Genomic DNA, 27,142 nt, shown 5'->3' with positions numbered 1-27,142 from the left:
ACACACAGGGTGGCCGATTCTTCATAGCATGACACCGGCTGTATCCTGTCCTTCCATGGTGAGGCACTCTGTGCTAGCAATAACATCTGGTGCAGAACAGGAGGTGTCCCTCGAGATGCCTGCCATATCCAGTCCTTTATTAAATACTATTCCTGTTACTAACATTGATGAGCTGAACTACACTTATCCTGCTGATTTATCGATGCCTGATTTACAGACCCGTTTGGCAGACCAATCCAGATTCTCTTTTGACTCTGTTTCGGAACTTTCAAAGAAACCCTCAAATATTTCAAAATATGCCAAGTTATTTAAAAAACATTTTTTGATTCCCCCATGGACATACATTTGGTTGATCCTATTTTCATTTTACCTTTTTATGTCAATTGGTTTTGTGTTTTATTTTTTCCGTCTGATCGATGGCCACTACGTTAAAGAAAGAACAGGAATTCGGTACCTAAATGGAACATTGGCCCCTCTTTCCTCTTCACATTCAGCGCACAGACTGAAACAAAACTTAAATACAGTCAACATTACTGCTTGGCCTGTCCTTGATGGGATTGTGTGGGATGCGGTTAGGTTTCAGATACATGGGCCCACTGTAGTGATTAATGTTCCAAATGTACTTAGAGTAAACATGGGAGATGTGATTAAGCAAAATATACGTTCTGATGATTGGGATATTCAGGCCGTAGAAGCATTATTCTCTGATTTGAAGTATTATGCTGCCTTCGATGCTGAGGATCTGTATTCAGATTCTACTAATTATGGTGATTTGTTTTGTTTTCAACACTATGGTAATCATTTTTTACATAAGACAAATTCCAGGAGGGCTGCTGTAAATTATACACAATGGGAACATTGCCCTGCTCCATTAGGTGGCAGCTCCAATACGTTTCTGAAAAAATACACTTATTTTACAGACTTTAATCAATCTAATCCCGAGTCATTTTATTTTAAAATGATGCAAAAGTCCATGTCCAAAGTTAGACTTACCGATACAAAATTGCTGTATTCGAAGTCCTTTCTAGACAGGTTGGCTGTAGATGGCTACGAGTTTTGGAAGGGAACAATTGACCTTAAATCGGTTTGGGGTACCAAAGATTGGCAGGTACAAGGCACTGAGGCTTTGCACCGTGCATGTCTCATCCCGAATCACATGTTGTTTTTAAATTCATCCATTTTCCAAACAACATGCTTTGGATTGGCTACTTCTAAAAAATTAAATACACCGACCATCCCAGATTTAGAGGAATATTCAGGTTGGGGTAATTTTACTGATTTGTCCATTCATGAGTTGCAAGCTCTTTTGCACAATTCATCCTTTAACGTTTCCAGTTTGGATTCCAAGGGTTGGCTGATGTGGCATAGGAGTGCTGATTCTTGCCAACGTCGTTTTCTGGGTTTGGCTGAAGGGTTCACATATGTCAGACCTGATCCCCGTTTTGGAACTGATTATACTGTCACGACTTATTCTGTGGGAAAACTGTGTCAGAATTGGTTGCAACATTCCACATTAGCTGCAGTCAAACTACATCTGTCTCAATTAAATGATAATGTGGATTTGAACGATTTTATAAAAGGCCCAGCTAAAGGTAGATCTAAAAGATGGCTGTATGCGATTTACAATGAAATTTGGAAAGTTTCCCAAATTGAAGCTGCTAGACGACTGAGAGCTATTGATCAAGCAAATTTAGAAAAGGTGCTTGCAGTTGTCGATAACAGTATTAACACGCTTTCTTCCCGAGTTTACACGTTGAACAATATTGTGTCTTCTGTAGTTGACATTGTACAGGATGAAGTGTCCGTGTTATATCATGGTCAAAATCAATTGCGTTCTGTAATGCAGTTTGCATGGACACTACAGACTTTGAAGTCTGGTCGTGTGCCATGGAATTTTATGAACGTCTCATCACTATTTGCCCCATTTAATTTGACTGAAAAACAGCGTATGCTGTCAATGAGAGATGCATCATTTTCTATGTTACACATTGAAAAATTAGAATCCTTGCACTTTTCGGTGGCTGAGGTGACTGCTGCTACATGGCTTATCCATGGTGTTATTACCTTACCTTTTGCTCTGTATAAATTTACAAATTGTATGAAATATATGGCTATAGGGCGATATAAACCATTAGGCAGTGCTTTCCTCCATGAGACATGGTCTTTACCATACACTTACAGATGCCTAAAAGAGGGAAATGAAGTGAATCTGAATGGTGAAGAATGTACACAGTCGCCTGACCGCTCACTAATATGCAGACACTTCCAGTTGCATGGTTCTTGTAATCAGGACAAACCTAATTTGGCCTGTGTTTTGAAAGGGACACCGGTTCCTGCAATAGTTCCCACGTTCACTTTATTGTCCAACGGTAGTTATTTACTTTTGAATAACGAACTATGTTGTGGGTTACAGGCCGGTATCGCTTATGTGGTAACCGTTTCAGAGAGGGTGGTTTGTTGCAAGAATGTGTTATATCCGCCCACGCATGGGAATTCAGATGTTTCAATTTGGCCACGAATACCAGCCTTGAAAGCCGAGTTCAATGGTTTAAGTCGTATAAGAGCCCTATTGTCTCAAAAGCAGGTGGCCCTGAGCTCTGCCCGCGAAACTTATGTCCTTCACATAGCAAACACACGCACAGAGGTGCAGGCACTTTTAAGTACTGATTTGCCGTTTCATTTCTCCGAGCTGGTTCATCAAATCTTCAATGCCTCCTCGACAGTAGGCCTGGCTCATTTTTTAAAATTGGTTAGCAGTGGTCTCGTGACTACATTTGAAAAAGTATTTGGTATTATCCCTGCGTTCTTTCATTCTATATTCGCAAGCCTGTTTGGCGGATTTCCTGTTTTGCTGGCTTTGGCTGCAGGCGTTCTGGTGATATTTTACTTTATAAAACATGGATGCCCATCCTGCGCAAGGAAACGCTCAGCCCCTACTGATGCAGTTTCGCAACCGGATGCTTGATTACTATGGCTCCTTCCCGCTTGCGACTTTAAGCACAGCTTTTGGATTATCGTTCAGATTTTCCTATTTCACATGTGTCCAGCCCGTGTTTCATTGCCTGAGCTGTGATTTCGACTGGGCCATTGATTTGTGTCTCTGTTTACCGACTTCTCCTGACGTCGATTTTGATCAGCTGATGAACCCCGTAGTGGCTCACGAGTTGGTCTGTTCTGGCGAAAGAGTTATGGCTGTGGCAGCGATGCATGGACTAATGGGTCAGTGGGACATATTCGCAGCGGCGCATGACTTTCTGGCACATAGTGTTCTCGAGAACCCACTGAGTTCTCCTCTGATGTTGCTAGAGGAATCGGTGTTGGAGGAGCACGTATGTTCTTTCCCATTGCTTAATTGGATGGCTGAACTGTTTTCGGATGATGACAGTGATTTCATGTTGGAAGCTGTAGCTACCTATTTTGCATATTCATTCAACCCATGAGTGACTTTGAAGACTTTCATTATTATGGCACGTGACTTTTTAGTAATTCTGAATGGTGCCTTTTTCAATACGAACATTCGCTTTTCATATGTTCTGGGCCTATGAACTGAGAGTAGGCCTTAAGTTCGACTTTTATATTTTGTGTGGCCACTATAGGCATTCATACATATTTTTGTTTTTAATTTTTACATACATTTGCATTCATTTAGCTTGGCTCAATATCATTGAACTCTGCTTTCATGTTTTACCTTTCATATGGTATTAGCTTGTGTTTTCTCCTTTTTAAACCGTCCTCGGATCATTGGGGGGGTGTCATATGGTTACTACGTTTCTATATATTGTGTTAAGTTAGCATGAGCTTATTAAATGTTTAAACGCAATATTTTCTTCCAGCTTGAGTTTGCACACGACACCTAATTGTTATTGTAGCTTTCAACCTAGACGAAAGATGTGATTTATTTGAGAATAATATGTTATTGCTCTAGTATCAGTTGTGCTTGGTACACTTGGTACAACTGTCTGCACACCGAGAACTCACACTCTAAGAATAACTTAACACAAGGTTGCTGAAGGCCTGATCCTCGCACCACGTTAGACATAACACAAATAATGTTGCTGCCAACATTGGGCTCTACGCGGGTTTAAGATACAGTTACAGGGAATGAATCAACACACTTGATGCTTTGCATGCAGAGAGCTGGTAGCTGTTGATGTGATCTCCTCCTACTGAGAATTAGAGGTATGTGTCCGCTCTGCTAAAACCCAGATGAGACCTTCTTAGATATAATATAATATGCTAATTAGGGTGAGCGAAATATAGGTGATACAGAATTCTATAGATTTTTGCATCATAACATGCTATCACCTTTTGCTTACTATGGATTAGTGACTATGCTGCTGACTCTGATTTTTATAATATGTATGTTGATATTATACAAGATACTGCGTTTGAGAATGCTGCATTGAAAAATAAACATTTCAAACTTGCACGTGTATTCTTTGCCTCCCAGTTTCGGTTTGGAATGATTATATAACGAAAGAGTGTTCATGTGTTCCACAATACCTGAGGTACTCTAAGTTCATGTTCTGGATTGTCTAAGTCATTGGTAAGTTATTACTACCGATGAGACACTGTAGCTAGCTTGGTAAGGGGATTTCTGAAACAAAGGTGAGTTTTGGATCATCCTAACTCACCCAGGTTCTAGATCTCTGTGCACAGTTCTGTGGGAGAACGGAAACCCTGCTACAACCTGTGTTACACTTGAGATGGTTAGTTTCCATCCACAGGAAGACATCTTTCAGGCAGTTTGTTAGATTTTGTTTGGCAGTCGTAGAGTTCTCCTCTAGCGGGACTATGAGTTGGGTATCATCGGCATAAGATGTAACAGTGATGCCGAATGATTCGATCAGGGAGATAAGGGGTATGAGGTAAACGTTAAAAAGCAAGGGGCTTAGAATGGAACCTTGTGGAACTCCTGATCGAATCTTTTTCTCTACAGAGCTGAAAGGTCCTAGTTTGATGGATTGGGATCTTTCAGTTAGGAAAGATGTTATCCAGTCCAATTCCAGGTCGGAGATGCCAATATCCCTAAGTCTGTCCAGGAGTATAAGGTGGGAGATGGTGTCGAACGCTGCTGTGAGGTCCAACAAGATCAATACAGCGTTTTTTCTTTGATCTTGGAGAAGTTTTATGGAGTCAGTTAATTCGATCAAGGCTGTTTCTGTTGAGTGCTGGGGGCGGAAGCCTGATTGTTGGGGGTGGAGAATATTGTTCGTTTCCAGATGGTTTTTGAGTTCCCTGTAGACTATTTGTTCTGTGATTTTCCCCAACACTGGGAGAAGGGAGATTGGGCGGAGGTTGGTCAGGTCCGAAGGGCGTTTGTTCGGTTTTTTCATTAGAGGTTTAACAATGCCATGTTTCCATGCACTCGGGACAATACCAGTGCTGAGGGAGGTGTTTACTATTTCATTTATGATGGGATTGACAGTTTCCAACAGTTGATGAAGGATTCTGGGAGGGCAGGAGTCGGAGGGACTTCCCTGGTTTGTGCTAGGGTGACCTGTGAAAAAGTCTTTAGGTAACCAGTGGCATTTCCTTCTTCTTCCTGAGTGATGGGGGACTGGGAGTGTTGGTATGGAGGAAAATCTTTCTGAATGAGGTTGATTTTCTCTTCAAAGAAGTCTGCTATTTGGTCGCAGAGGTCTTGAGAGGGAGGCATTTCAGACTGTAAGGCTTTAGGATGAGTGAAAGACTTCACTATTGCAAACAGGGTTTTTTGCTTTTGCTTGGCCTCATTAATGGCTTTGGTGTAAAATTCTTTTTTGGCGCTTTTTATAATGGAGTGATAGCTTTTCCTTAGTTGGACATAGGAGTTTCTGTCCATACTGTCATATGTTTTTCGCCATTTGCGTTCCCCTTTTTTGCAAAGCAGATGAGCCTTGGCTACTTCTGTTGTAAACCAGGGGGCGTTCGTTTTGTTTTTAGTAACCGTTTTCCTAATGGGTTTGGGTGGGGCACAGGCTTTAATTTCGTGTGACATCCAGTTGTGGAAGGATTGGGAGTCTTGTTCCACGTTTCCAGTCATGCTGGGGATCTGGGTCTCAAAGGTGGGTTTGAGTTTAAAGGCGTTTTCTACCTTTTTCCAGTTGACCTGGTTCTCTGGAGATGAACTAGGTTTTATTGCGTTTATATGCTGGGGGGTTCTAATGAGTAATGGGATCAGATTGTGGTCGGTCCAGATTTGTGGGACTGGGGTGTGGGTTTCTAGAGAGGGGAGGTTGGTACAGACCCCATCTAGAGTGTGTCCCGCTAGGTGGGTAGGTTGCTTGACCCTTTGTTGGAGGTTGAAGATCTCCAAGGTTTGGTGGAAGTTAAGTGTCTGCGCATCCTCTGTGGAATCGAGGTGCAGATTTAAGTCACCCAGCAGGGTGACATGCGGGTATCTGATTAGGAGCTGACCGAGGGTGTCACTGAGGGAGTCTAAGAATTTGGTAGCGGTACCTGGGGGCGATAGACAAGTCCTCCTGAGAAGGAGGTGGACTCGTTAAGTTTGATAGAGAATCCGAGGGATTCGGCTCCTTTTAGTGAGTCAAGGATGAAGGTGTGGCATTTGAAGGAGTTGCGTAGTAGCAGGGCTACTCCTCCGCCTCGCCCCTTTAATCTGTCTTGCCTAAATATGGAGTATCCTTGTGGAAGAGCAGTGGCTAAGTCAGGATTACTGTTGTCCGTAAGCCAGGTCTCCGTTATAAGAAGACAGTCAAGGTTTGATTCCTGAATGAGGTCTTTAATGTCTTGGTTATGGCAGGCCATGGATCGAGCATTGATCAACCCTCCGATAAAGGGTGAGTTGTCTTCCCTAGAGTTTACTTGAGGGGCTGAAGTCTTAACAGGGGAGGAGGTCCATCTGCATAGCCTGCAGCTAAAAGGCCCCTTGATGGTGTTGATGTCAACTTTGCAGTCACAGTGCGCGCCGCTGCGTAAGTTTATTAGAGAGTTGGCTTGGTAGCTTATAGTGGGGACCCGGGTGCAGAGTTTCCTGCGCCTGTCGCGGTCTTGGCGCGGACGGGCGCGGACGGGCTTGCCTTAGGCGCGCCTTCGGCGCGTAAACGGCGCCCCCGCTGCGCTCGTCCGCTGCACTTGCGCTGGTGGCACATTTGGGGAGAAGGGTTGTGGGCGTGGCCTGACAGGGGGCGTGGCCTCGTGTCTCGAGTGATGGCGTTCGTGAGCAAAGTATGCCACCTAACAGCGCTAGTTCTGCTGAAGGTGAAGAGCCTGCCTGGCGGTTTTGCCCAGAGAAGGCTTCTAATCAAGTGCAAAGTTTTAAAACATGAGAAATCAGAAAATACAATTTTTAAAAAGGATCGAGTATCTCCTCCGGCTTCCGCCTCAGAGGGTGTTGTATCCAGTAAAACGCGTTATTGGTCAGCGCTGTTTTAAAGGCGGGGGTTGTGGGCGTGGCCTGACAGGGGGCGTGGCCTCGTGTCTCGAGTGATGGCGTTCGTGAGCAAAGTATGCCACCTAACAGCGCTAGTTCCGCTGAAGGTGAAGAGCCTGCCTGGCGGTTTTGCCCAAAGAAGGCTTCTAATCAAGTGCAAAGTTTTAAAACATGAGAAATCAGAAAATACAATTTTTAAAAAGGATCGAGTATCTCCTCCGGCTTCCGCCTCAGAGGGTGTTGATCACATTCAAGTGGTTCCATATTTCAGGTAAGTTTGCAGATTTCTTCTGCTTCTCATTACCCACAGATTGAAGTCATTAGCAATGAAAACTCCTTAAGTCATCACTTGATGGTGAAAACAAAGTTGGAGAATTTTTGAAAGAAGCTGATGGGGTACATGTCTGTGTCTGTAGTTGATGATGGTTGCTCAGAACGGGGATGTCACTCAAGCTGATAAAACAGCAAATAATGTTCAAAAAACCTGTTAGGAGCACCACTAATCATGATACATTGCACAATATCTCTCAGCCGCCTAACTTAGCCTTCCAGTTTTCAAAGGATATTTTGTGAGTCATGTGGATCAATCCACCATGAGAGGGGCTAAAGCAGAGAAGGCAGCACGTCAGGATTGTCAGCCTGCCATGCAGTTGTCTGTGCCTCAGCCCCTACCTGCCTCCATGGACACTGGTTTGGTGGAAATACTCCCTTTGCCCCTACAGGTGTTTCTGTATCTGCAAGTGGCCTGACTTCTTTTCACCACATACAAGATAAAGAATAAATTGTGTTTGATGTTTTCCATGTGTCTCACAGAAGACAAGATAATACTGTAAAATGTTCGATGAGTTCACTAAGGAGACAAGCAAAGGAAAATACATTCCATCAGCACAATTATTCCACAGAACTACATAGGAAGAGAAAAAGTCACAGCGAAAAAATAAGATCCATTTTTCGCTATTTTCTTTATGTTAAAGCAAGACAACAGCTCTTATAGAGGATCTCTGCCACTTTAAGATATCCGGATGCACTTTGGGTTTTGGTGGATGAACTATCCCACCTTGTGATGAGCTCTTCCAACAGAACCCTGTAAGGATGTTTACTTTCTTACATAAACCTATTCTCCCCCACTTCATTGTCACTGGATTTGCTTCTTGGAAGTGATTGAAACAGACAGTATGACATCCCTGGCTTGGTTGTAAACTGTTCATAGACAAACTGAATGAGAACATAGGGGGGGGGGAGTTGGCCTAACGGCTAGGGCGGTCGACCTCGAATCTGGGGAACCGAGCTGGAGTCTCGGCCATTACGCTGAACATCCTGTGATTCTTGTCAAATCACATGGATTCATCAAGGTAAATTGCGCTTGGAAAGGGCCATATTCTGAGAATCTGGCCCTTTGCGAGTGCAATTTTTGCATTTGGGATTCATTATCCCAAATGCAAAAATAGCTATTTGCGAAATCGCATATTTGCGAGGAATTGGATTTAACAAATCTCTATTAGAGATTCCTTTAATGCAATTCATTAACCAATTTGAAATTGCGAATTCGCAATATTTGGTCGCTATTTACCACAAAGTCTGACTTCGTGGTAAATAGCGAAAAAATAGTAAAAAGCACTTTAGTGCATTTTTCTCTGTTGCATGTTACACACACACATGTCCTTTGGACATGTGTGTGCGCAACACCTGTGTAAATGTGCATTTCAGGGGTGCTACAGGGTGTCCTTTGGACACCCCTGGCACCCTTGAAATCGCTACCTTATTTGCGATTAGATAATTGCTAATCGCAAATAAGGAATACTCCCCATTCATTCCTATGGGCCTTTAGGAATGTGTAGGAATCGCAATTTATTTTGCGATTCCTACATGAATCCCGTTTTGCGAGTCTGTAATAGCGATTCCTTATGAATCGCTATTAAAGACTCGCAAAACGGGTCTTTGATGAATCTAGCATCTCCCCGTGCCTAACAACATTTTTTTTTAATGAATGTGTCCTCATGTAATGCAACTGGTGCTATGTAAAGCGCTCTGATACCTGATATCGGGTCAAGTTTGCACTATATAAAACTCCGTAAAATAAAACATTTGTTTGAAAAACAATATGATCGAAATGGATTTTAGAAAAAAACACTTTAAGTCAAAACTAAGAAGATAACTGTTGTGCTGATAATAGAACATATCATTTTCTTGTATTTTATGTTTTAGGGTAGAGTGGGATATATGACAAGCACTTATGCCAAGTTATTCTACAACTAGAGATTTAACAGCAGTTTATCTTGTCACGCGTCATTAAAACAAACCACGTCAGTATCAAGCTCTATCAAGAGAGATTTGACAATTTCCTTTCACTAAAGAAACTGCGAGCCACTCTTATTGTTGGGCAGTAAAGGGATTGCTGAAGATATTTGGCGGCTCCCCAGGATGAAGCGAACACAAGGAGATGATGGACAGAGCTCTGAAACTTTTCAGACACTCACCCCCAGTCACAGATCTGGGTTAAATCCATTGTTCTTTTGCTCACCATGGCACCCCTATTAAGACCCAGCCATATGCAAATCAGTCTTGACCCTGTGCCTCATGGGAACAGTCAAGACCGAACTGCCAAGCCAGGTCTTCCCTGGTCTGGAAACAAGCATCCTGGGACCAGTTTCAGGGTAACACCTCCTCATCAGCCAGGCTAGCTTGAATCCAGTGGCAAAGTGAACTCCCTAGGATGCCCACCTTTCACATCCTCTGCCCCATTTTGAGTGCTGGAAATTGCTATGACAACATTAACAGAAATATCCGGTGCCTGATTGATACAGCATTTAAAACATTGTAATGTAGCTGCACTTCATAGCTCTCATGTACAGACTTAAACTTGGTCCTTATAACATCATAATGAAACTTACATTGCGTATCCTTAACTCCTTTGTGAGAACGGTGCTTGGATTGGACATGCGGGAGGGCGAATCCTCTTGCAGCAAATAGATTGACTTTGTTCCTCTGCGGCTTTCGTGATAATGAATGATGTCATCCGTGCCATAGGCGAAGATCACACGCATGGTATCTTCCTGTTAGGGTTTGCAAAGTGTTTGGATCAGGGACAAAGCAAAATATTATCAACTCACAGAGGGACACAAATCTCACAGTTCAACAGCTGGACAAGCTGTAGAAGCTGATGAACGGATTTTATGGGAAGTGAACTTCTAGGTGAACTCTGTCTTTCCCCCTCACATCAAGAGCCACACTTACATACCCTTACCAAGGGATCTACTGGGCCAACGAAATGTCAGTGAATAGGAATTGTAAGCTAGGGTTGGTCCCAACCAGTGTGTTTTTTCGAATCCCTTTATGGAAAGCACAACGCCTTTTCTCAAAGTCAAGATTTGGCTAGGCAGAGACAAGTGGGTGAATGATCTTTTCCCAAGGGAGTTAAAGACTGAGGGGCCTATGTACAAGCCCCTTGCGATGCCTGTACATCACTTTTTCCCATATTAAAAGTGACGCACCAACAGCGCAAAGGACTTGCCCCTGACTATCTAAGGTGGATCCCTAAACAGGAGAGTGGGTGCTACATTTAAACACATTTCCCTTTCAGCTAGGAGTATTAAATAGAACATAAATCTAGGTCTAGACCCATCTTGGATAACCAGTGTTATAGGTAAGTAACTTTAGCCTTTCAACAAAGCTATTCTATGAAATGTGCATCTAAAGAGGATACACCTTTGAGAGGCATGTATCACATAAGTAAATGCATCATTCAGCAAGAATGGATATTATTGCTGATAAGACCTGTATATTAAAACGTGAAATTCTTTCTATCAGTGCAGACATTCTTAGTTCGAACTGAACTATCTATAGACTTTTTCTATACACACCTGTATGTATTCTTTTTAACTTGTACATATTATTGTGTTTTTATTGACTTTTATGATTTTAATCAAATCGAATAAAGTGTATTTTGACTTGACTATACACACCTGGCCATCTTCAGAGTAAGGACCGCACAGCTGGAGAGATAAGAACTGGCTGCCCAGGATCACACCACTGTGCTAAAGTCATACATAAAAGTGAAAAATTGAGAGCAGCAAAACGCCACTGATACAGGATGATAGATAATAAAGTTAAACCTCATCTTACCTCTTTTCTTTCTTAAGTTTAACTCTTTCGATTCCAATATATTTTGTTAAATTGGCACGCTGAAGGCTTCACCATATATAAATGGTTCATGGCCATGCCTGGATGATTTTGAATGGCACTAAGGAGTCAGTTTGATCCCCCGCTCCAGCTATTATTAAAAACGTCTGCTAGATGGAGCACTTCTGGACATTGCTTCTGCGATATATGAACTGTACATCTGACCTACTGTATATTGTCCTAATGTTACCTAATTTGTATATTTTATAAAGTTGTGATTCTTCAGTGTTTTTTTAGAATAAACCGATATCTAAGAAATAGCCTAAGCAGGCTTGAGTACTTGCTTCGGATTATCGGTTCATGACTCAGATAAAAAATATATTTCAGCTCTCCTACAAGTGCTGTTTTCACTTATCTCACCATTCAGGATTTACAATTATATTTTACTCCATCACATTCATTCTTTGTGCTTTCCAGTGAGAACTTTTTTTAAAAATCTTGTATTTTGTTTACTTGCTTTATTTGCAAAACCCAGAGTTACTCTAAAAACATTTGCAAATAGACCTGGGATGAGTTGCTCTTACGAAAATGAGCCTAAAATTTGCAGGTTACAGAGCTGGGTGTAGGGTAGCAGTGATTACATTTCAGTGATTGTTTACACGTGGGTTGGTAATGTGTTTGATTTTCTCTGGGTTTTTGGAGAACACTGGCCATATTTCTTTTGCAAACCTGCTTTGGTGTCCTAGAGGAAGATCCTTTGGTAGTCTTCAGGTGAGGAGGCACAGGGGATGTTCCCTGAAGGACATTATTTTAAGTTCTTATATGAAGTTGGTCAGCAAGCTATCAGGAACCCATCAAGGCGATGTGTGCAAGCGCGGGTGCAAGTATGTGAGTAAATATCTATGTCAGCACCCTTAGGATCCTGCAGCATGGAAGGCAAAATGATGCAGCAAGGTCACCTAAGATATGCAGCAAAATCACAAGCCATGGGGCACACTCTTTAGCATTGTTTGTTTCATCAATTTTAGCCAGTAGCAACATGTTGGTGACATCTGCAAATTACGCAATTTAATGCTTTCTGTGTTAGAGGTTATCCATTTTAAAAGCAGTATGCTCATCAAGGCTCCCCCCTCAAATAAGTCCAGGAGGAAAGGGGGGTCATACATTCTTCAAGCTGTCCCTCCCTGCCTCGCCTCCAGTATCGCCCTCAAGTCTGTTAGAGAAACGTGCTGCTCTTAGGTGAATTCTTCCCAAGTCAACCTCTACCTCGCGGCACAACATCTACATTAAGAGGAGCTCCGCGAGGCAAATCATCCTACAGTGTTTGTATATTGCGGGTGGGCCAAGATGTCTATTATTATTGGATATATTTATTTATTTATATATTTATTTATTTATTTATTTGGGAGCTGCCTGTCTCCTTTTGGTTACTTCAGAGTGAATGCACTCTTGCAGATAAAAGTCAGCCTTGGTCACTACTGAGGTTTGTTGGAAGGAGAGAGTGAAAGAAACCCTGTTCGATGTTCTTCTGACACAACTTCTTTACTGCAAAAAGCTGATTATTGGACATGTTTGAGATTTGAATTTGCTAAAGAACGTGCAGTTGGATTCAACCCTCATGGTTGGTTTCAGGGGTTCCATTGCCTATGAGCTTGATCTATCAAGCAAATTGAAGTCAGGATAACCCCGTAATATCCACTTTAACAGAATATGGATAGAATCTCAACAAGCATAACTGAATTGGCAGCTATGAAAACTGAGAATAGCCTTGTGTGTAAATATGGCCATCAAGATAGCCGATACCATGGAATTGATAACTATGTTATTCTCCAGGTGAAACCACTAGGTCGACTTGGCATAATCTGGGTTTGCACGCCAAAAGTATACTTAATGAGAAATACCTTGAGGTAAGCAGTGAAGTCAGCAATGCGGGCCATTCCGCTATGTGTAACCCTACCACGGGGTGCTCTGTAGTTGTAGGTCGCTATTATAACCCTCAATATAGTGTCATAGAGCTTCTATGAGGCAAGTGAGGGCAGTTTATCTTCATTTTAGGCACTTTGAGATGTACCTTCAATACAAGGGTGCAAAGGGGTAGTGTTCTTGCTTCAATATATATAGGCATTCCTGTTTTCAGTTTCTATTTTTGGTAAATTCTGGTGGTGTTTTTTCAGTGTTTTCCAGTGATTTCACTACCTCAAAAAACAGTGCTTTTCAGTGGTTACTCATTTTTGCGCCATAAAAAACATCTGAAACAGTGTTTTACCGGTGTTTATGGAACGATTTGCTTTTATTATTGCTTGCTTTTTTCATTGATGCATGGTATATAGACAGTGTACATGAGATCCAAATAAGTTTTTACAAGTCAAACTTATTGTAGTACACTATACAATATTTCTTCAGTGGGTGTTTGGTCATTTGCGCTTTCTCTTTCCTTCCCAATATCGCTAAGTGGTGTTTTTGTGTGTTTTTGGACGGGTACGCCTACTCTGCATTTCATTAGCGTTAGTTGTCGCTCTCATCCGTGGTGATATTTTTTGCGGCAGCTATCGCTGGAAAACTGGCAATGTTGGCAGTTTGCACCAGCTTGGGAATGGGGCGATGAATCCATCGCCACTTTTGCCACGTTAAAGTCCCGATAAATCGGCAATGAGTCCTTGAGAATATGCCCCTAAGCTGCTTCCAGGAGCTGAGTAGAAGTACAGGGAGGTAGAGGGTACAGAGTCTAAATGTGCAACAGTGGGTCATGAGTGAGTAAATATACTTTATATAGTTTACATATTTGCATAGCTCCCAGAGGCCCAAGTTGAGTCAAAATTGGCAGAGTGTAGCTGCAGGGGCTCTAAGAATGGGTGAAAGAACAACCAAGCCTTGTTGAGTAAATGGTCTTTTTAAAGACCTGTGAAGTACTCGGGAGCAGGTGTGGGTGTGGGTGTGGGTGCGGCAGACCACAACAGCTCCTCTCCCCCCACGTGAGCCAGGCAGGGGGCCTGGTGTTGCTCTGGCACTTGGGCCATTCAGACCGGTCCAGAAGCAGTATTTTCCCTTCACACCTCCGCACCAGGCCACCACAGGCAGTCCAATGGGGGTGTGGATACAAGGGATGTCAGGCCTTCATTCCACCTCGCACTTCTAATTGACAGTGCTCATACCAGGTATTGAGTTAGGGGAGCATGTGTATTGAGAGATCCATTGGCTTCCCATGAGAGCTGTTCCTATCACACTCAAACATAATTGCCAAGGAGTGTATCACTGCGTACCTCTTTGCGTAGTGAATCATGTCAATGCTAATATTTCTGGGGTCAATTTTGTTTTACTTATAAACGTCTTTTAGTTTCCTACCTTTGCACCTTCTGTTGTCTTTTTGAAGATACTGTACACAGTTTGCTTTTTTATTTACGCTTGTGCTTCTTTGTTTTGCTTTTTTATTTTCTTTATTGCTTTTTAAATTGCACATTTGCTTTATTTGTTCATTCCTATTTTTAAATTAACCTTTACCTTTCAATATACTCTTTCTTTTCTTGCTCCCGTTTTCTTTTCCCCATTTTGAAATGCTTCTAACTACACACTGTGTCTTTCTCTATGCCATGGTGAGGCATTGTTCTGTGCCCGCACCTGTCCTAGTAGATAGTGCCTGCCTAAATGCTAGCAAAGAAGCTGGTGACAATGCACGCATAATGTCAGGCTACCGATTTCTGGTCCTGTTTCTTTTTTTTTACTCTCATAAAGGAAAAAAAAAAAGCACAAAGTCGTGGCATTACGGTGACATACAGCCTCGCCTGCAGCAGGGCTCGCTCCAGCGCCCGTGCACTTCTGAGCCGAACACTGTCTCTTTGAAGTGGCTGCAAATGTTACCTCTCCTTTCCAATTAAAAACACAGCATGGCGGACCATATGCTCTGCACGGCCTCCCCCGGCGCCACTCTCGGCTGATGGTTTGTACAGCTACAGGCCACACGCAGAATCCTTGCGCTCACAGCCCTTTGCTACAGATTCCACAGTGAAGAGATTGGTTTGATTAGTGATAACAAGTGTAAAGTGAAGTGTGAAAATGTCACAGTCGTCCCAAACTGAAATGTTTCAAAACTTTCATTAGCATATATTTGCAACGCAAGTGAGCTTTATATGATGCTGATGGGGTTGAAACAATTAACCACAACAGCAACTCTAATTTATTGATGGGGCCGAGGTACTGCAACTACCACAATTGTCACTCGAAAATTTAATTTCACTGTTCCAGGAAGGGACAATTCTGTAAAAAGTTTCAGATTCGATTTCCACCTAGTACCCTGTGGTGGACCATGAATTCGATGCCATTGTGGTTGGTGCCGGAGGGGCTGGTTTGTGGGCAGCCTTTGGCCTATCCGGGGCAGGGTTTAACACTGCATGTATAACTAAGCTGTTCCCCACTAGGTCTCACACTGTTGCTACACGGGGTGGAATCAACGCCGCTTTGGAGAACATGGAATCGGATGACTCGAGATGGCACTTCTATGACACAGTGAAGGGCTCGGATTGTCTGAGAAACTAGTATGCCATCCACTACATGACGGAGCTGGTACCCGCCTCTGTAATTTAGCTGGAAAACTATGGCATGCCTTTCAGTAGAACAGAGGAAGGAAAGATCTATCAACTTGCCTGCAGAGGGCAAAGCTTCCAGTTTGCCAAAGGGGGGCAGGCGCATCGGTGCTGCTGCGTGGCTGACAGGACAGGCCACTGGCTGCTACACACCTTGTATGGCCTGTCTCTCAGATATGACACAAGCTATTTCGTGGAGTACTTTGCTCTTGATCTGCTGAAGGAGAATGGGAGTGCTGCGTGTGATTGCGCTGTGAATAGAAGATGACTCCATCCACCGCTTCAGAGCCAAGAACACGGTTATAGCCACGGGGGGATACGGGCGCACCTACTTCAGCTGCACAAACTCTCACACTGTAACCAGGGATGGCATGGCTATGGTCCCCAGGGCGGGGCTCACCTGCCAGGACTTGGAGTTTGGTGCAGTTCCATCCCACAGGTATCTATGGTGCCGACTGTCTCATTACTGAAGGGGCTCGCGGCGAAGGAGGCATGCTCGTGAACAGCGAGAGGGGAAGCTTTATGGGAAAATTTGCCCCTGTTGCAAAGGATCTGGCTTCGCCAGTAGGACAGTTTGTTGTGTGGCACAGATCTAGACTTCCCTTGCTAGTGAAGTGTGCATCCGAGGCCTCTCCCCTCCGCGCCCGGACTACCCTTGTGAAATCCGAAGCCTTCTCCTGTCGTTCCCGGACTACACTTGATACCAATGTGCGGTGCCCGCCCCCACCCCGTCGCCCACACTCCTCTATTAACAAAGAGTCATTAAGTAAATGGTCTTTTGGAAGACCTGTGAAGTACTCGGCCGCTGCAGTAAATCAGCAGACCACAACAGCTCCTCTTCCCCCACGTGAGCCAGGCAGGGGGCCTGGTGTTACTCTGGCCCTTGGGCCATTCACACCTCGGCTTTGCATTTGCATAAGCAGTGTTTTTTCTAAGCATGGGCGAATTTTGCGAATCTCGCGTTCGCGAATTTTGCGGATTTGCGAACTCGCAATCCGCAAAATCCGCGAATTCTCGCGAATTTGCGGATTTTTTTTTTTGTGTTTGCCACTCTCTGTCACCACTGCCACTCTCTGACTACTCATGCCACCCTCTGGCCCACCCATGCCACCCTCTGTTTCATCACAGCACCCTCTGGTTGTCCAGTCAGTGTACATTATTGTGGCAAAGCAAAGCACACCTTCCCTGCCTCAAGTGACCTGAATTAATTTGGGGCTGATTAATGTGTCACAGAATATTTTTTTAGCTGGCACCTGCTTCCTTAGTGCTTCCTGATTAGTGATCTTTTGCATTTGCTAAGTGCTTTCATTGTTGCAAAATTAGTTACAACACCTGCCCTGCCCCAACTGACAATAATGAATTAGGGGCTGATTAATGGATTTGAACTTCCAGCCTGGCTCCTGCTTGTCTCCCTTAGCTGTAATTCAGGACCTTTGTGGCATATGTGTAACTATTCTGAGGTTCAGAGCAGGGTCACATAATAGTTGCAACTGGCAACTGAACTCTGGAGGGGCCCCTCAGGAAGCACTACAGGAAATGGCTACTAATGATGAGCCTGAACTTTTGAACCTGGTAAGTAGTTTCAGTTTTGCTAAGATCGTATTTCTGCAATTTAGCGCTTATTCGCGGGCGCGAAGTTGTACTGGGAAGCCGCGAACTCACGCGAACAGTGCGAGCAAGCCATAAAATCCGCTGCTCGCGGATTTGCGGATTTTGCGGGAGATTCGCGAATCTCGCGGATTGCGAATTTACCGAAAATCCGCAAAATCCGCGAGCGAAACGGATTTTCCGCCCATGCTTAGTTTTTTCCCCTGACACCTCCGTGCCAGACGCCCCAGGCAGGCCAATGATTTGTATTACTTTGGCTCCATCAAGTGGACAAGAGACGCAACAACAATGAAAATCAGTCAGACTTGATTTAAACCGGGTCAGCTGATTTTTCATTCGGTAGTGTATTGTCCAGCATAATCGGTTTTAACCGAATTTCGGACAGCCTAAATATATGTGTGAGCCGAATAAGTAAAATTCCCCTTCCCTTGCCTGTATACGTAGGCGCACCTGCAAACTCATGGAAAACAGAGTGAGGCATTCCCAAACCCAGACGACAGGTCAGTTTCCAGGCCCAGGACAGTCTTGTGACTCATAATGTGCCCGAGAAAGCCCAGGACTCGGGATCACCTCGCCAACTGAAGCAAGAAAAAAATGCATGATATGATGTGGTAGGCGTTTTTTGTGCCCTTATAAAAGTGTGCATTATTAACAACGTGCAGAGTATGGCTCTATAAACAAGTTTACATGTGCACTCTTATTTGATGCTTTTGCGTTTGAAACGATTGTCTATCAGCCAGATTCATCATTGAAAATTGCGCTCGCAAAGGGCCAGATTCTGAGAATCTGGCCCTTTGTGAGCGCAATTTTTGCATTTGGGATTCATCATCCCAAATGCAAAAATCGCTAATAGCAAAATCGCAAAATTGCGAGGATTTGCATTTAAGGAATCTCTATTTGAGATTCCTTAAATGCAATTCATTAACCATTTTTAATTTGCGAATTCGCAATTTTTGGCCGCTATTTACCGCGAAGTGTGATTTCGTGGTAAATAGCGAAAACTTAGAAAGATGCACTTTAGTGCATTTTTCTAAGTTGTATGTTACACACACACATGTCCTTTGGACATGTGTGTGCGCAACATCAGTTTACATTTTCATTTCAGGGGTGCTACAGGGTGTCCTTTGGACACCCCTGGCACCCTTGAAATCGCATCCTAATTTGCGATTAGCAAATTGCTAATCGCAAATAAGGAATAACTCCCCATTCATTCCTATGGGCCTCCTTTAGGCCCATAGGAATGAATGGGGAGTTATTCCTTATTTGCGATTAGCAATTTGCTAATCGCAAATAAGGAAGCTGTAGGAATCGCAATTTATTTTGCGATTCCTACATGAATCCCGTTTTGCAAGTCCTTAATAGCGATTCCTTAATAATCGCTAGAATCTGGCTGACAGACCCATCAAATTACCTCAATTAGGCCTCAACGCCAACTTATTCAAAACGGATGTCTCATCCTGCCCATTCACTGTCTATTATTTGTACAGCACACAGTCAAGCAAAGTCATGTTTGTTTATGTCCGAATGATGTTGTTGTGGAAGTCTCTCTAGCAAAGGCTTAGTCATTTTACAGCCTTCAAGGTTTCTTCCACCTGCTTGCTGTTTTACATTCATTCACAATATTTTAGTGTTGTTTTTTTAACGAGTTTTGTTATACCAGCTCCAGATGACATTAGCATAGAGTAGGCTGAATCAATATTTATTTTGTGAGACAGTGCTTAGGTGGTAAGGCTATAAGACGCTCTAGTTTTCTTTGCTCAGAGACCTTTGTAATGCTTATGGGGATGCTGTCTACTTTGTTATCGATTTTGCTTCTCATTTGGGACTTAGAATAGTTCTTGACTTTGCCTACTATTGTATATCTCCCAATTGCTGAGAGCCTTCACAGCAATAATTTATACATCAGCACTTTACAATTTCTGTATTGCAGCTTTAGGTTTTTCGTAATAAATCTTTTAAAATGTTCTAGTTCCACCCTAGAAGTCACTTATTGAGTCTGCTCTTACTTGATTGGCTGTAATTTTGATATGCTGTGTTTATACCGTACCTTAGGGCAGAGTACCTCATAAAATTGAAAGCCATCCTGGGCCTGTTGTTGAGGTGTCTTTTGGGGATGTAAGATTTTAGGAGTTCTATAGACCCATACACCATAATAATGCATTAAAAAGGCCGATAACTTTAAATTCCATCTCACCGTAATGTCCATGTCATTCGGGTCACATGTTCTGAAATGTCGGCTGAATCTCATGCAGGTGGAGGTCCCGTTTTCCGTCAGTGACACCAGTTTGTAGTCCTGTTTCTCGTCGACTGCTGGGCGGGCTTTACCTATGCTGTGATAGTCCTGTTGGTCACCAAGAAATGAGCAATAATTATAGTATATTACATTGCAATCGTTTGTATAAAGCATGTCATACTCCTGGTCAGATGCAAAAGTGCATTTGCAGACATGTAGTATGCTCCCGAAGAAGAAGAAGTCTTTATTGCATGATTAAAAAAAACCTTTGCAAGTTACAGAATTTTAAGAACGATATATATCAATAAATACATGTAAAAATGAGTATAGGATCATATGCTTATTGTGGTGTCCTTTACATGAAAGAAAGCTCAGGAACCAGGAAAGTAAGCCAAGAGGTATTTATTAAACCTCATCCACAGGAGACAGCCTAGTAACTGAACATAAGGGAACACAACCAAGGCAAGATTCCAGAACCACTACAGTAAAGGTTCTTGGTACATTAAAGATACAGTATCAATAAATGAGCACCTTCACACTTATGCTAATTCCTCAGCATAATTGGATGGAATGGAATGTCTTATGAGGCCTTACATTGGTAGTGTTGTGATACTGTGAGTGAGAACTAGGGTTGTGTTCATATGGAGGCATACTTAAAAGCACCTTGCACCGACGGTGTGCCACTTTTTGTGAGGCACCTGTGGCACAGTGTGGTGCTCCATATTTACAAGGACATGTAAAGCTACTCTGCGTGGTTTTTAGTCTCCTTTTAAATACAGCCTTTTTCGAGCAGCACTTTGCATGAATGGGTGTTGCTGTGGGTGTTCCCACATAACACCAATGGATTCCGCCGCATTCCCAGATTTACAATGTTTCGTAAACCATAGAATGCGTCAGAATCCTACGCTTCCCTTAGAGGAGGCGTAAGGCGGCGCAACAAGGAGAAATACTTTGATTTCTTCTCGTTTTCCTCTTTCTATGTGTTGTGAATTCTGCAGCTCATAGAAAGAGGAGAACACCTCTCATGATTGCTTTTGTGCAGGAAGGTGTCCCTTCCAGCACAAAAACAATTACCCCGCACCACAGATACCCTTGCACCATGGTGCAAGGGTGCCTGCTTTGGCGAATGGCAGCCAATTGTGCTCCAGTGGAGTGGAGAGCTCGGGATAGGTCATATTGTTATAAATATGACACATGCCTTTGCTTCAGTACCGTGTTTCCTCACAGCCTGGAATTCTTGATGCTACTGTTAGTGGCAGTGGAAGTGTACTGTAGGAGAGAAGTATGTGATTATACTGCACTTGCAGGGGCTGGTGATCGAGCACAGGACAATGTTGATGAAGCAGTGTACATACGTGATTTCTGACATCACAATTCCTGTTACTAGAGCCAGCAGCTGAGCTTAAATGCAAGGCAGGTCAAGAAGGAGCATAATAAAACAGCAGTTGAAAGTTTGAAAAACAAAAACGAAACATGCCTTTTCCTCCTTCCACTCAGTTTTTCTAGCTCTACAATGAAAAGCAGGACAGGAATATGTATGGCAACATGTTCATTTTTTGCACTCCTTAGGTAATTAGTTAGATAGATAAGTTAGAATTTTTCTGAGAACGTTATTGGCTAATGTGCTTTTACAAAAAAAAAAAATCTTGTGGTAAACTAATACATTTTTGCAAAACATATCTAACATATTGTTCTATTTGTTTAATTTTGTACTAGATAGTCTACTTGTATTCTTCATGGTTGCAAAAATGCTTTCTTTTCCATATGAAAGATCAATGCACCGAATATTTAAGTGGTTTGTGGGAAAGGTGACGGTGTGCCCATGTATTATAAGGGATAAAGTGTCCCCTGCCATACAGAATAAAGTTATTGCAAGTCACCTCAGAGTTCCATAAACTTATAAAGGAACTCAGCCTTCTCCCCCCAACAAAGAAAGAAGAACAATGAGTAAAACAGATAAAACAAAATTCAAACGATAAAGAAATTGAAAAGGTCATAATGCATAGTCTCTCAAATAGGAAGGTGGTCTACGTATTCTTTGACCTCTAGAGGGAAGCATGGGTAGGTTAGAGTTATTGGCAGAATTGGAGAACATATGAGATGAACCTTGTCTATCATAAGAGGAAACAGGTATAGGTATCCTCGACTTAACAACGACAACTCTGCTTTTATTCGAAATTCTACCATCCCCATGTTTTAATGGCATTCCTAAATATTTTCACAACAGCTTTTACATCCGAGAATTTGGACCAATTTCTGCAACCAACAGGAGCTTTGATGCGAACCAAGTCACCAACAAGGACTTTTTGAGCATTTACACACTTTCTCTTATCAAAATAAATCTTTCTCTCATCTTGCTTCCTCTCCTCCCTCCTTCGCCACTCACCTATTCCATTATCAACCAGGCCTTTATCAAGATCCATCCAAGCAGGACACAGATAGGTGTTGGGAGCCCTTCCTTTAAACAAAACAAAGGGGGATCTACCAGTGGTTGTGTGGGGAGCATAGCGATAAGCATTTATTCTGTCTTGCAGGACAGATTTCCAATTTAAGCCAGATGATCTTGCTAACTGTATAGCCTCCTTCAGGGTTTTATTAACTCTCTCAACAGCACCGTTGGTTTCTGGGTGGTATAAAGAACACTTCTTATGTACAATACCTGATTTTCCCATGAACTCTTCAAAAACCCTTGAACAGAATTGTGGACCATTATCTGACAGGAGACTATTGGGGAAACTTTCTTTTTTAAAGATGGTATCTAGAAACTTTATTACTTCTTCAGATGTGATCTCCCTTACAGCGCTCACCTCAATCCATCTGGAATAGAGATCCATAAGAACTAAAAGGTAAGGTGTATCACTTACACCTGACAACGGACCAACTATATCTATGGCTAGCTCATCCCAAGGATGTCTTGGGAGGGATCGCTTAACCATTGGCATCTGTCTAGTTTTAAGTATTTTATCACTTGCAGAACATTCTGGACAATCCCTCACTAATCTTTCTATCTCCAAATCCATCCCTGGCCACCAAAATTGCATGCGTAATATTTCTTTGGTTTTTACAATACCAAGATGTCCAGAGTGAGCATGAGATAAAAGTTTTTTCCTAATACCCAGTGGAGGAACCATTTTTGTTCCCCTAGTTAAAAACCCAGAGTGAATAGAAAGTTCATCGGAAACCAAGGTCCAGGGTTTCTCTAAACGAGAGTTATTGCTCAAGGACAGCATAACTCTTTTTAATTCTTCATCTTTTTCAAGTTCATCTCTCCACTCCTTTTCCTCAATCGCTCCTTCTGTAATTTCACATACGTTTATAGATTCATCACAACAACCTACAGCATCATCTTCATCAAAATTCTCTTGACCAACCATTCTCGAGAGACAATCAGCAGACTTGTTTGCGACACCTGGGATATATTCAACAGAGAAATCAAACTCTTGTAATGAAACAATCCATTTTCTAATTCTTGAAGAGATTGAATCTAATCCCTTCTTATCAAAAATTTCTTTTAAAGGTTTATGATCTGAATAAACTAGAATCTTGGTACCCCAAACTAGGTTTCTTAACTTTCTCAGAGCCCAATAGATGGCAAGAGATTCTTTTTCTATAACGGAATAATTTAGTTCCAAGCCCCTTAGACATCTTGAGGAGCAGCAAATCAAATTGTCCCTCCCATTTCTTTTTTGTATTAGGACAGCACCAAGTCCTTTTTCACTTGCATCAGTGAATAAAATTGTGGGAAGACCTGGTATAAATGCCTGTAGAGAGGGAGCCTTGTTCAATTCAGATTTAATCCCTACAAATTCAGATTTGCATACATCTGACCACACATACTCCACATTCCTCGATGTCAACTTTCTCATAAACTGTGTTTTGTCCGCAAAATTAGGAATAAACTTCCCTTAGAACTCCACCATACCAAGGAAGGAAATTAATTCTTCCTTATTCTCTGGATCTTTTATTTTGTTGATGGTGTCAACTAACTCCTTTTTTGGAAAGATGCCCATGTCAGTTATTCTATGGCCTAAGTAATTTACTTCCTTCACACCAAATTTACATTTGCTTTTCTTAAGTGTCATACCTGCATCTTCCAAACGTTTGAGTACAGCACAGACACGACCAAAATGTTCTTTTGAACTATTTCCATAAATAAGTAAGTCATCTTGGTAACATCTTACACCAGATATTCCTTCTAAAATTCTTGCCATGATCCTTTGAAAGACGGAAGCCGCTGACACAAGTCCAAACGGCATCCTTTTATACCTAAAAGTACCCATGGGGGTGATAAAGGCAGTTAGGTCTTGGGAATGTTCATCTAATACAACCTGATGATAGGCTGAGGCAAGATCAAGTGTGGTGAAATATCTGGCACCTTCAAGGGTGCTAACCATTTCATCAATATTGGGAAGGGGAAACTTGTCCACAACTACCTCCTTATTTAATGCTCTTAAATCAACACAGAGCCTAATCTCACCTGTAGGTTTCTTAACTATGACAACGGGAGCCAACCACTCAGTAGCCTCGACTTGTTCAATGACATCATTCTTTAACAATTTGTCTATTTCCTCTTTTACCTTATCCTGTTCCATTAATGGTATTCTTCTAACTTTCGCTATGACAGGGACAGCATTCTCTCTTAATCTAATGTGATGTTTATAACCTTGTAAACAACCTAAGTTTTCCTTAAATACCTTTGGAAATCTACTAGCTAAATCCTCTCCCAATTCCTTATCTGACTCATTTCTTTCCAGTATATCTACCTGATGAATTTGTACCTGCGGATCTGCATTGGGATCTAAAGTTACACCAAGTTGACCTTGATGTACCCAGCCTAACAAGATATCACCCTTCTTTGCCACATATATTTTCCCTACAATAATTCTACTCCCAAGTTCAATCTCCGCCATGAAACATCCAACCATTTTAATTGGGTTATCTGAGTACCCAAGGCGCCTAACATCTGATCTCATTAGTCTTACTTTTCCAGCAAAATGCTTATTAAACAATTCTTCATCAATTAGGGTGATACGAGAACATGAATCGAATTTAAAATCTATCATTACATTTCCTACTTTTACAGGATGAATTGGATGATCTCCTTCCTCACATTTTATCTCAAATGTAACAGTTCTGACTTGTGGTTGGGACTGATTCCAACGTTTTCTAGACATGTCAGGTCTAAACATCTTTGATCTACAACATTTACCATAATGTCCCTTTTTGCCACATACATTGCATATAATTCTTAATGCAGGACATAGTGGAGAATTAGCCAAATGTCCTACTTGGCCACATCTAAAACATGTAAATTTATTACTTTGTCCCGGAAAATTGTTTTGAAAACCAGGATTTGTAGAAAAATCATCTTTTCCTGAGGCAGACTGAGTTTCATTCTTGTCTTGTTTCTTGACTTGACAAATTACTTCTTCAACTTTTGTGTCTTCTTTCTTTTCAACAATAGATGTTTTATCTTTTTCTTTTCTTAATTCTCCCACGCACTTTGTCATGTGTTCTACTTGTTTAGCTATTGCTAAAACTTCTTCAAGGGGTGTTTCGTCTTTTAACCAGAGTTCCTTTCTTATTTCATCATGGGCACATCTGAGGACAAATTGATCCCTAATCCTTTCATCGAGTGTTAAGCCAAAATTGCAAGAGGAAGCTAGTTTCCTTAATGAAGAAACATAGTCTTCTACAGTTTCATATCTCTTCTGTTCCCTTAAGCCGAAGTGATAGCGTTCCATGATGGTACTAATCCTTGGAAGATAGTGTTTATCCAGTTGTGCAATCGCAATTTCGTATTCATTTAAATTACGTTGTTCCCCAGCAGATAGATCAGGGAGATGTTCTAGGACATCTTGTCCTTCTCCTCCTAAACAATGTAAAAGGAGGGCTAGCTTCCTTTCTGCACTTAGGTTAGTTCCACAAACTCTTGCGTAGTTGGCAAAAATCTTTTTCCATTTTTTCCACTTTATATTAGGTTCTCCTGGAGTATTTAAAAAAAATGCGGGTTGAGTTACATTTTGCATTTCAAGGATATTCTTTTAAAGTTATTAATTATATTAAATTCCCTTTTTTTTATGAAGAATGTTCACAACAAAGAGGGTTTATTTTCAGAATCTTTCTTTCTCTTGCTGTGTTCTTTTCCCTCTAGGCTAAACAATTGTTGAGTTGAAGAAGATTGGAATCCTTCAATAATGGTTAAATTGGAATGAACTGTCTTCCTTTCTTGTACCTAATAAGATTATTTTGATGACACACAATGTGAGGTGATTGCGCAAGAAAACGTTCTTTTATTTCATTGCTTCGCGTTTTTTAAACAGGGCAGCAGAGGGCGCTGTTGCATCACAATAGTAGAATAGAGCGAGCAAAACAATCCATGCGCATGTATTGCTCGTGGTGTTTATTTCATGAACGCGAGCTAGGTGATTAGCGCGAGCAAAGGAATCTAAGCGCGTGTAACATTTGTGATGTCAATTTCATTAGCGCGAGCAGGCATTCGTGATGTCAGTTTCATTAGCGCGAGCAGGGCAATTTAAACACGAGCCTTGTTCAGCGCGAGAATTGTTCGTTTTGGCTTTTCCAATTAAAGACAGTCTTTTCTTTTTAATAAAGGTAATCTCCTCGAGAAGCCTCCCACCTTACTCCTCACCGTTTTTAATCGTATCCGCCGCTGGGAAGACTCCGCTTCCTTTTCTTTGTATGTAACTGCCGCTGGAGGAGAAGGGGAAATTCTCTTCTTTTCAGTCTCTGTGTTGAGGTGAAGGTGATGTGGGTTCACCCGATCGTCGCCATAAAAATGTGGTGTCCTTTACATGAAAGAAAGCTCAGGAACCAGGAAAGTAAGCCAAGAGGTATTTATTAAACCTCATCCACAGGAGACAGCCTAGTAACTGAACATAAGGGAACACAACCAAGGCAAGATTCCAGAACCACTACAGTAAAGGTTCTTGGTACATTAAAGATACAGTATCAATAAATGAGCACCTTCACACTTATGCTAATTCCTCAGCATAATTGGATGGAATGGAATGTCTTATGAGGCCTTACATTGGTAGTGTTGTGATACTGTGAGTGAGAACTAGGGTTGTGTTCAAATGGAGGCATACTTAAAAGCACCTTGCACCGACGGTGTGCCACTTTTTGTGAGGCACCTGTGGCACAGTGTGGTGCTCCATATTTACAAGGACATGTAAAGCTACTCTGCGTGGTTTTTAGTCTCCTTTTAAA

The 27,142-nt window shown here is 42.1% G+C and overlaps 1 protein-coding gene across 1 annotated transcript in view; it reads right to left on the bottom strand.

Moving 5' to 3' along the window:
- LOC147703664 (putative DBH-like monooxygenase protein 2) overlaps positions 1-27,142 on the bottom strand; it is a 531,825-nt gene that overhangs the window by 202,985 nt on the left and 301,698 nt on the right. The window contains exons 2-3 of the mRNA XM_086932001.1: positions 19,874-20,020; positions 10,267-10,428 (exon numbers count right to left, since the gene is read on the bottom strand). Coding sequence (XP_086788127.1) covers positions 10,267-10,428; positions 19,874-20,020 — 309 coding nt within the window. The remainder of the gene's footprint in view (positions 1-10,266; positions 10,429-19,873; positions 20,021-27,142) is intronic.

Source organism: Lissotriton vulgaris, chromosome 7 (genome assembly GCF_964263255.1).
Source record: "Lissotriton vulgaris chromosome 7, aLisVul1.2, whole genome shotgun sequence".
Lineage (NCBI taxonomy): Eukaryota > Metazoa > Chordata > Amphibia > Caudata > Salamandridae > Lissotriton > Lissotriton vulgaris.
The sequence above is the reverse complement of the archived record's forward strand: the minus strand, read 5'-3'. Positions and strand labels throughout refer to the sequence as shown.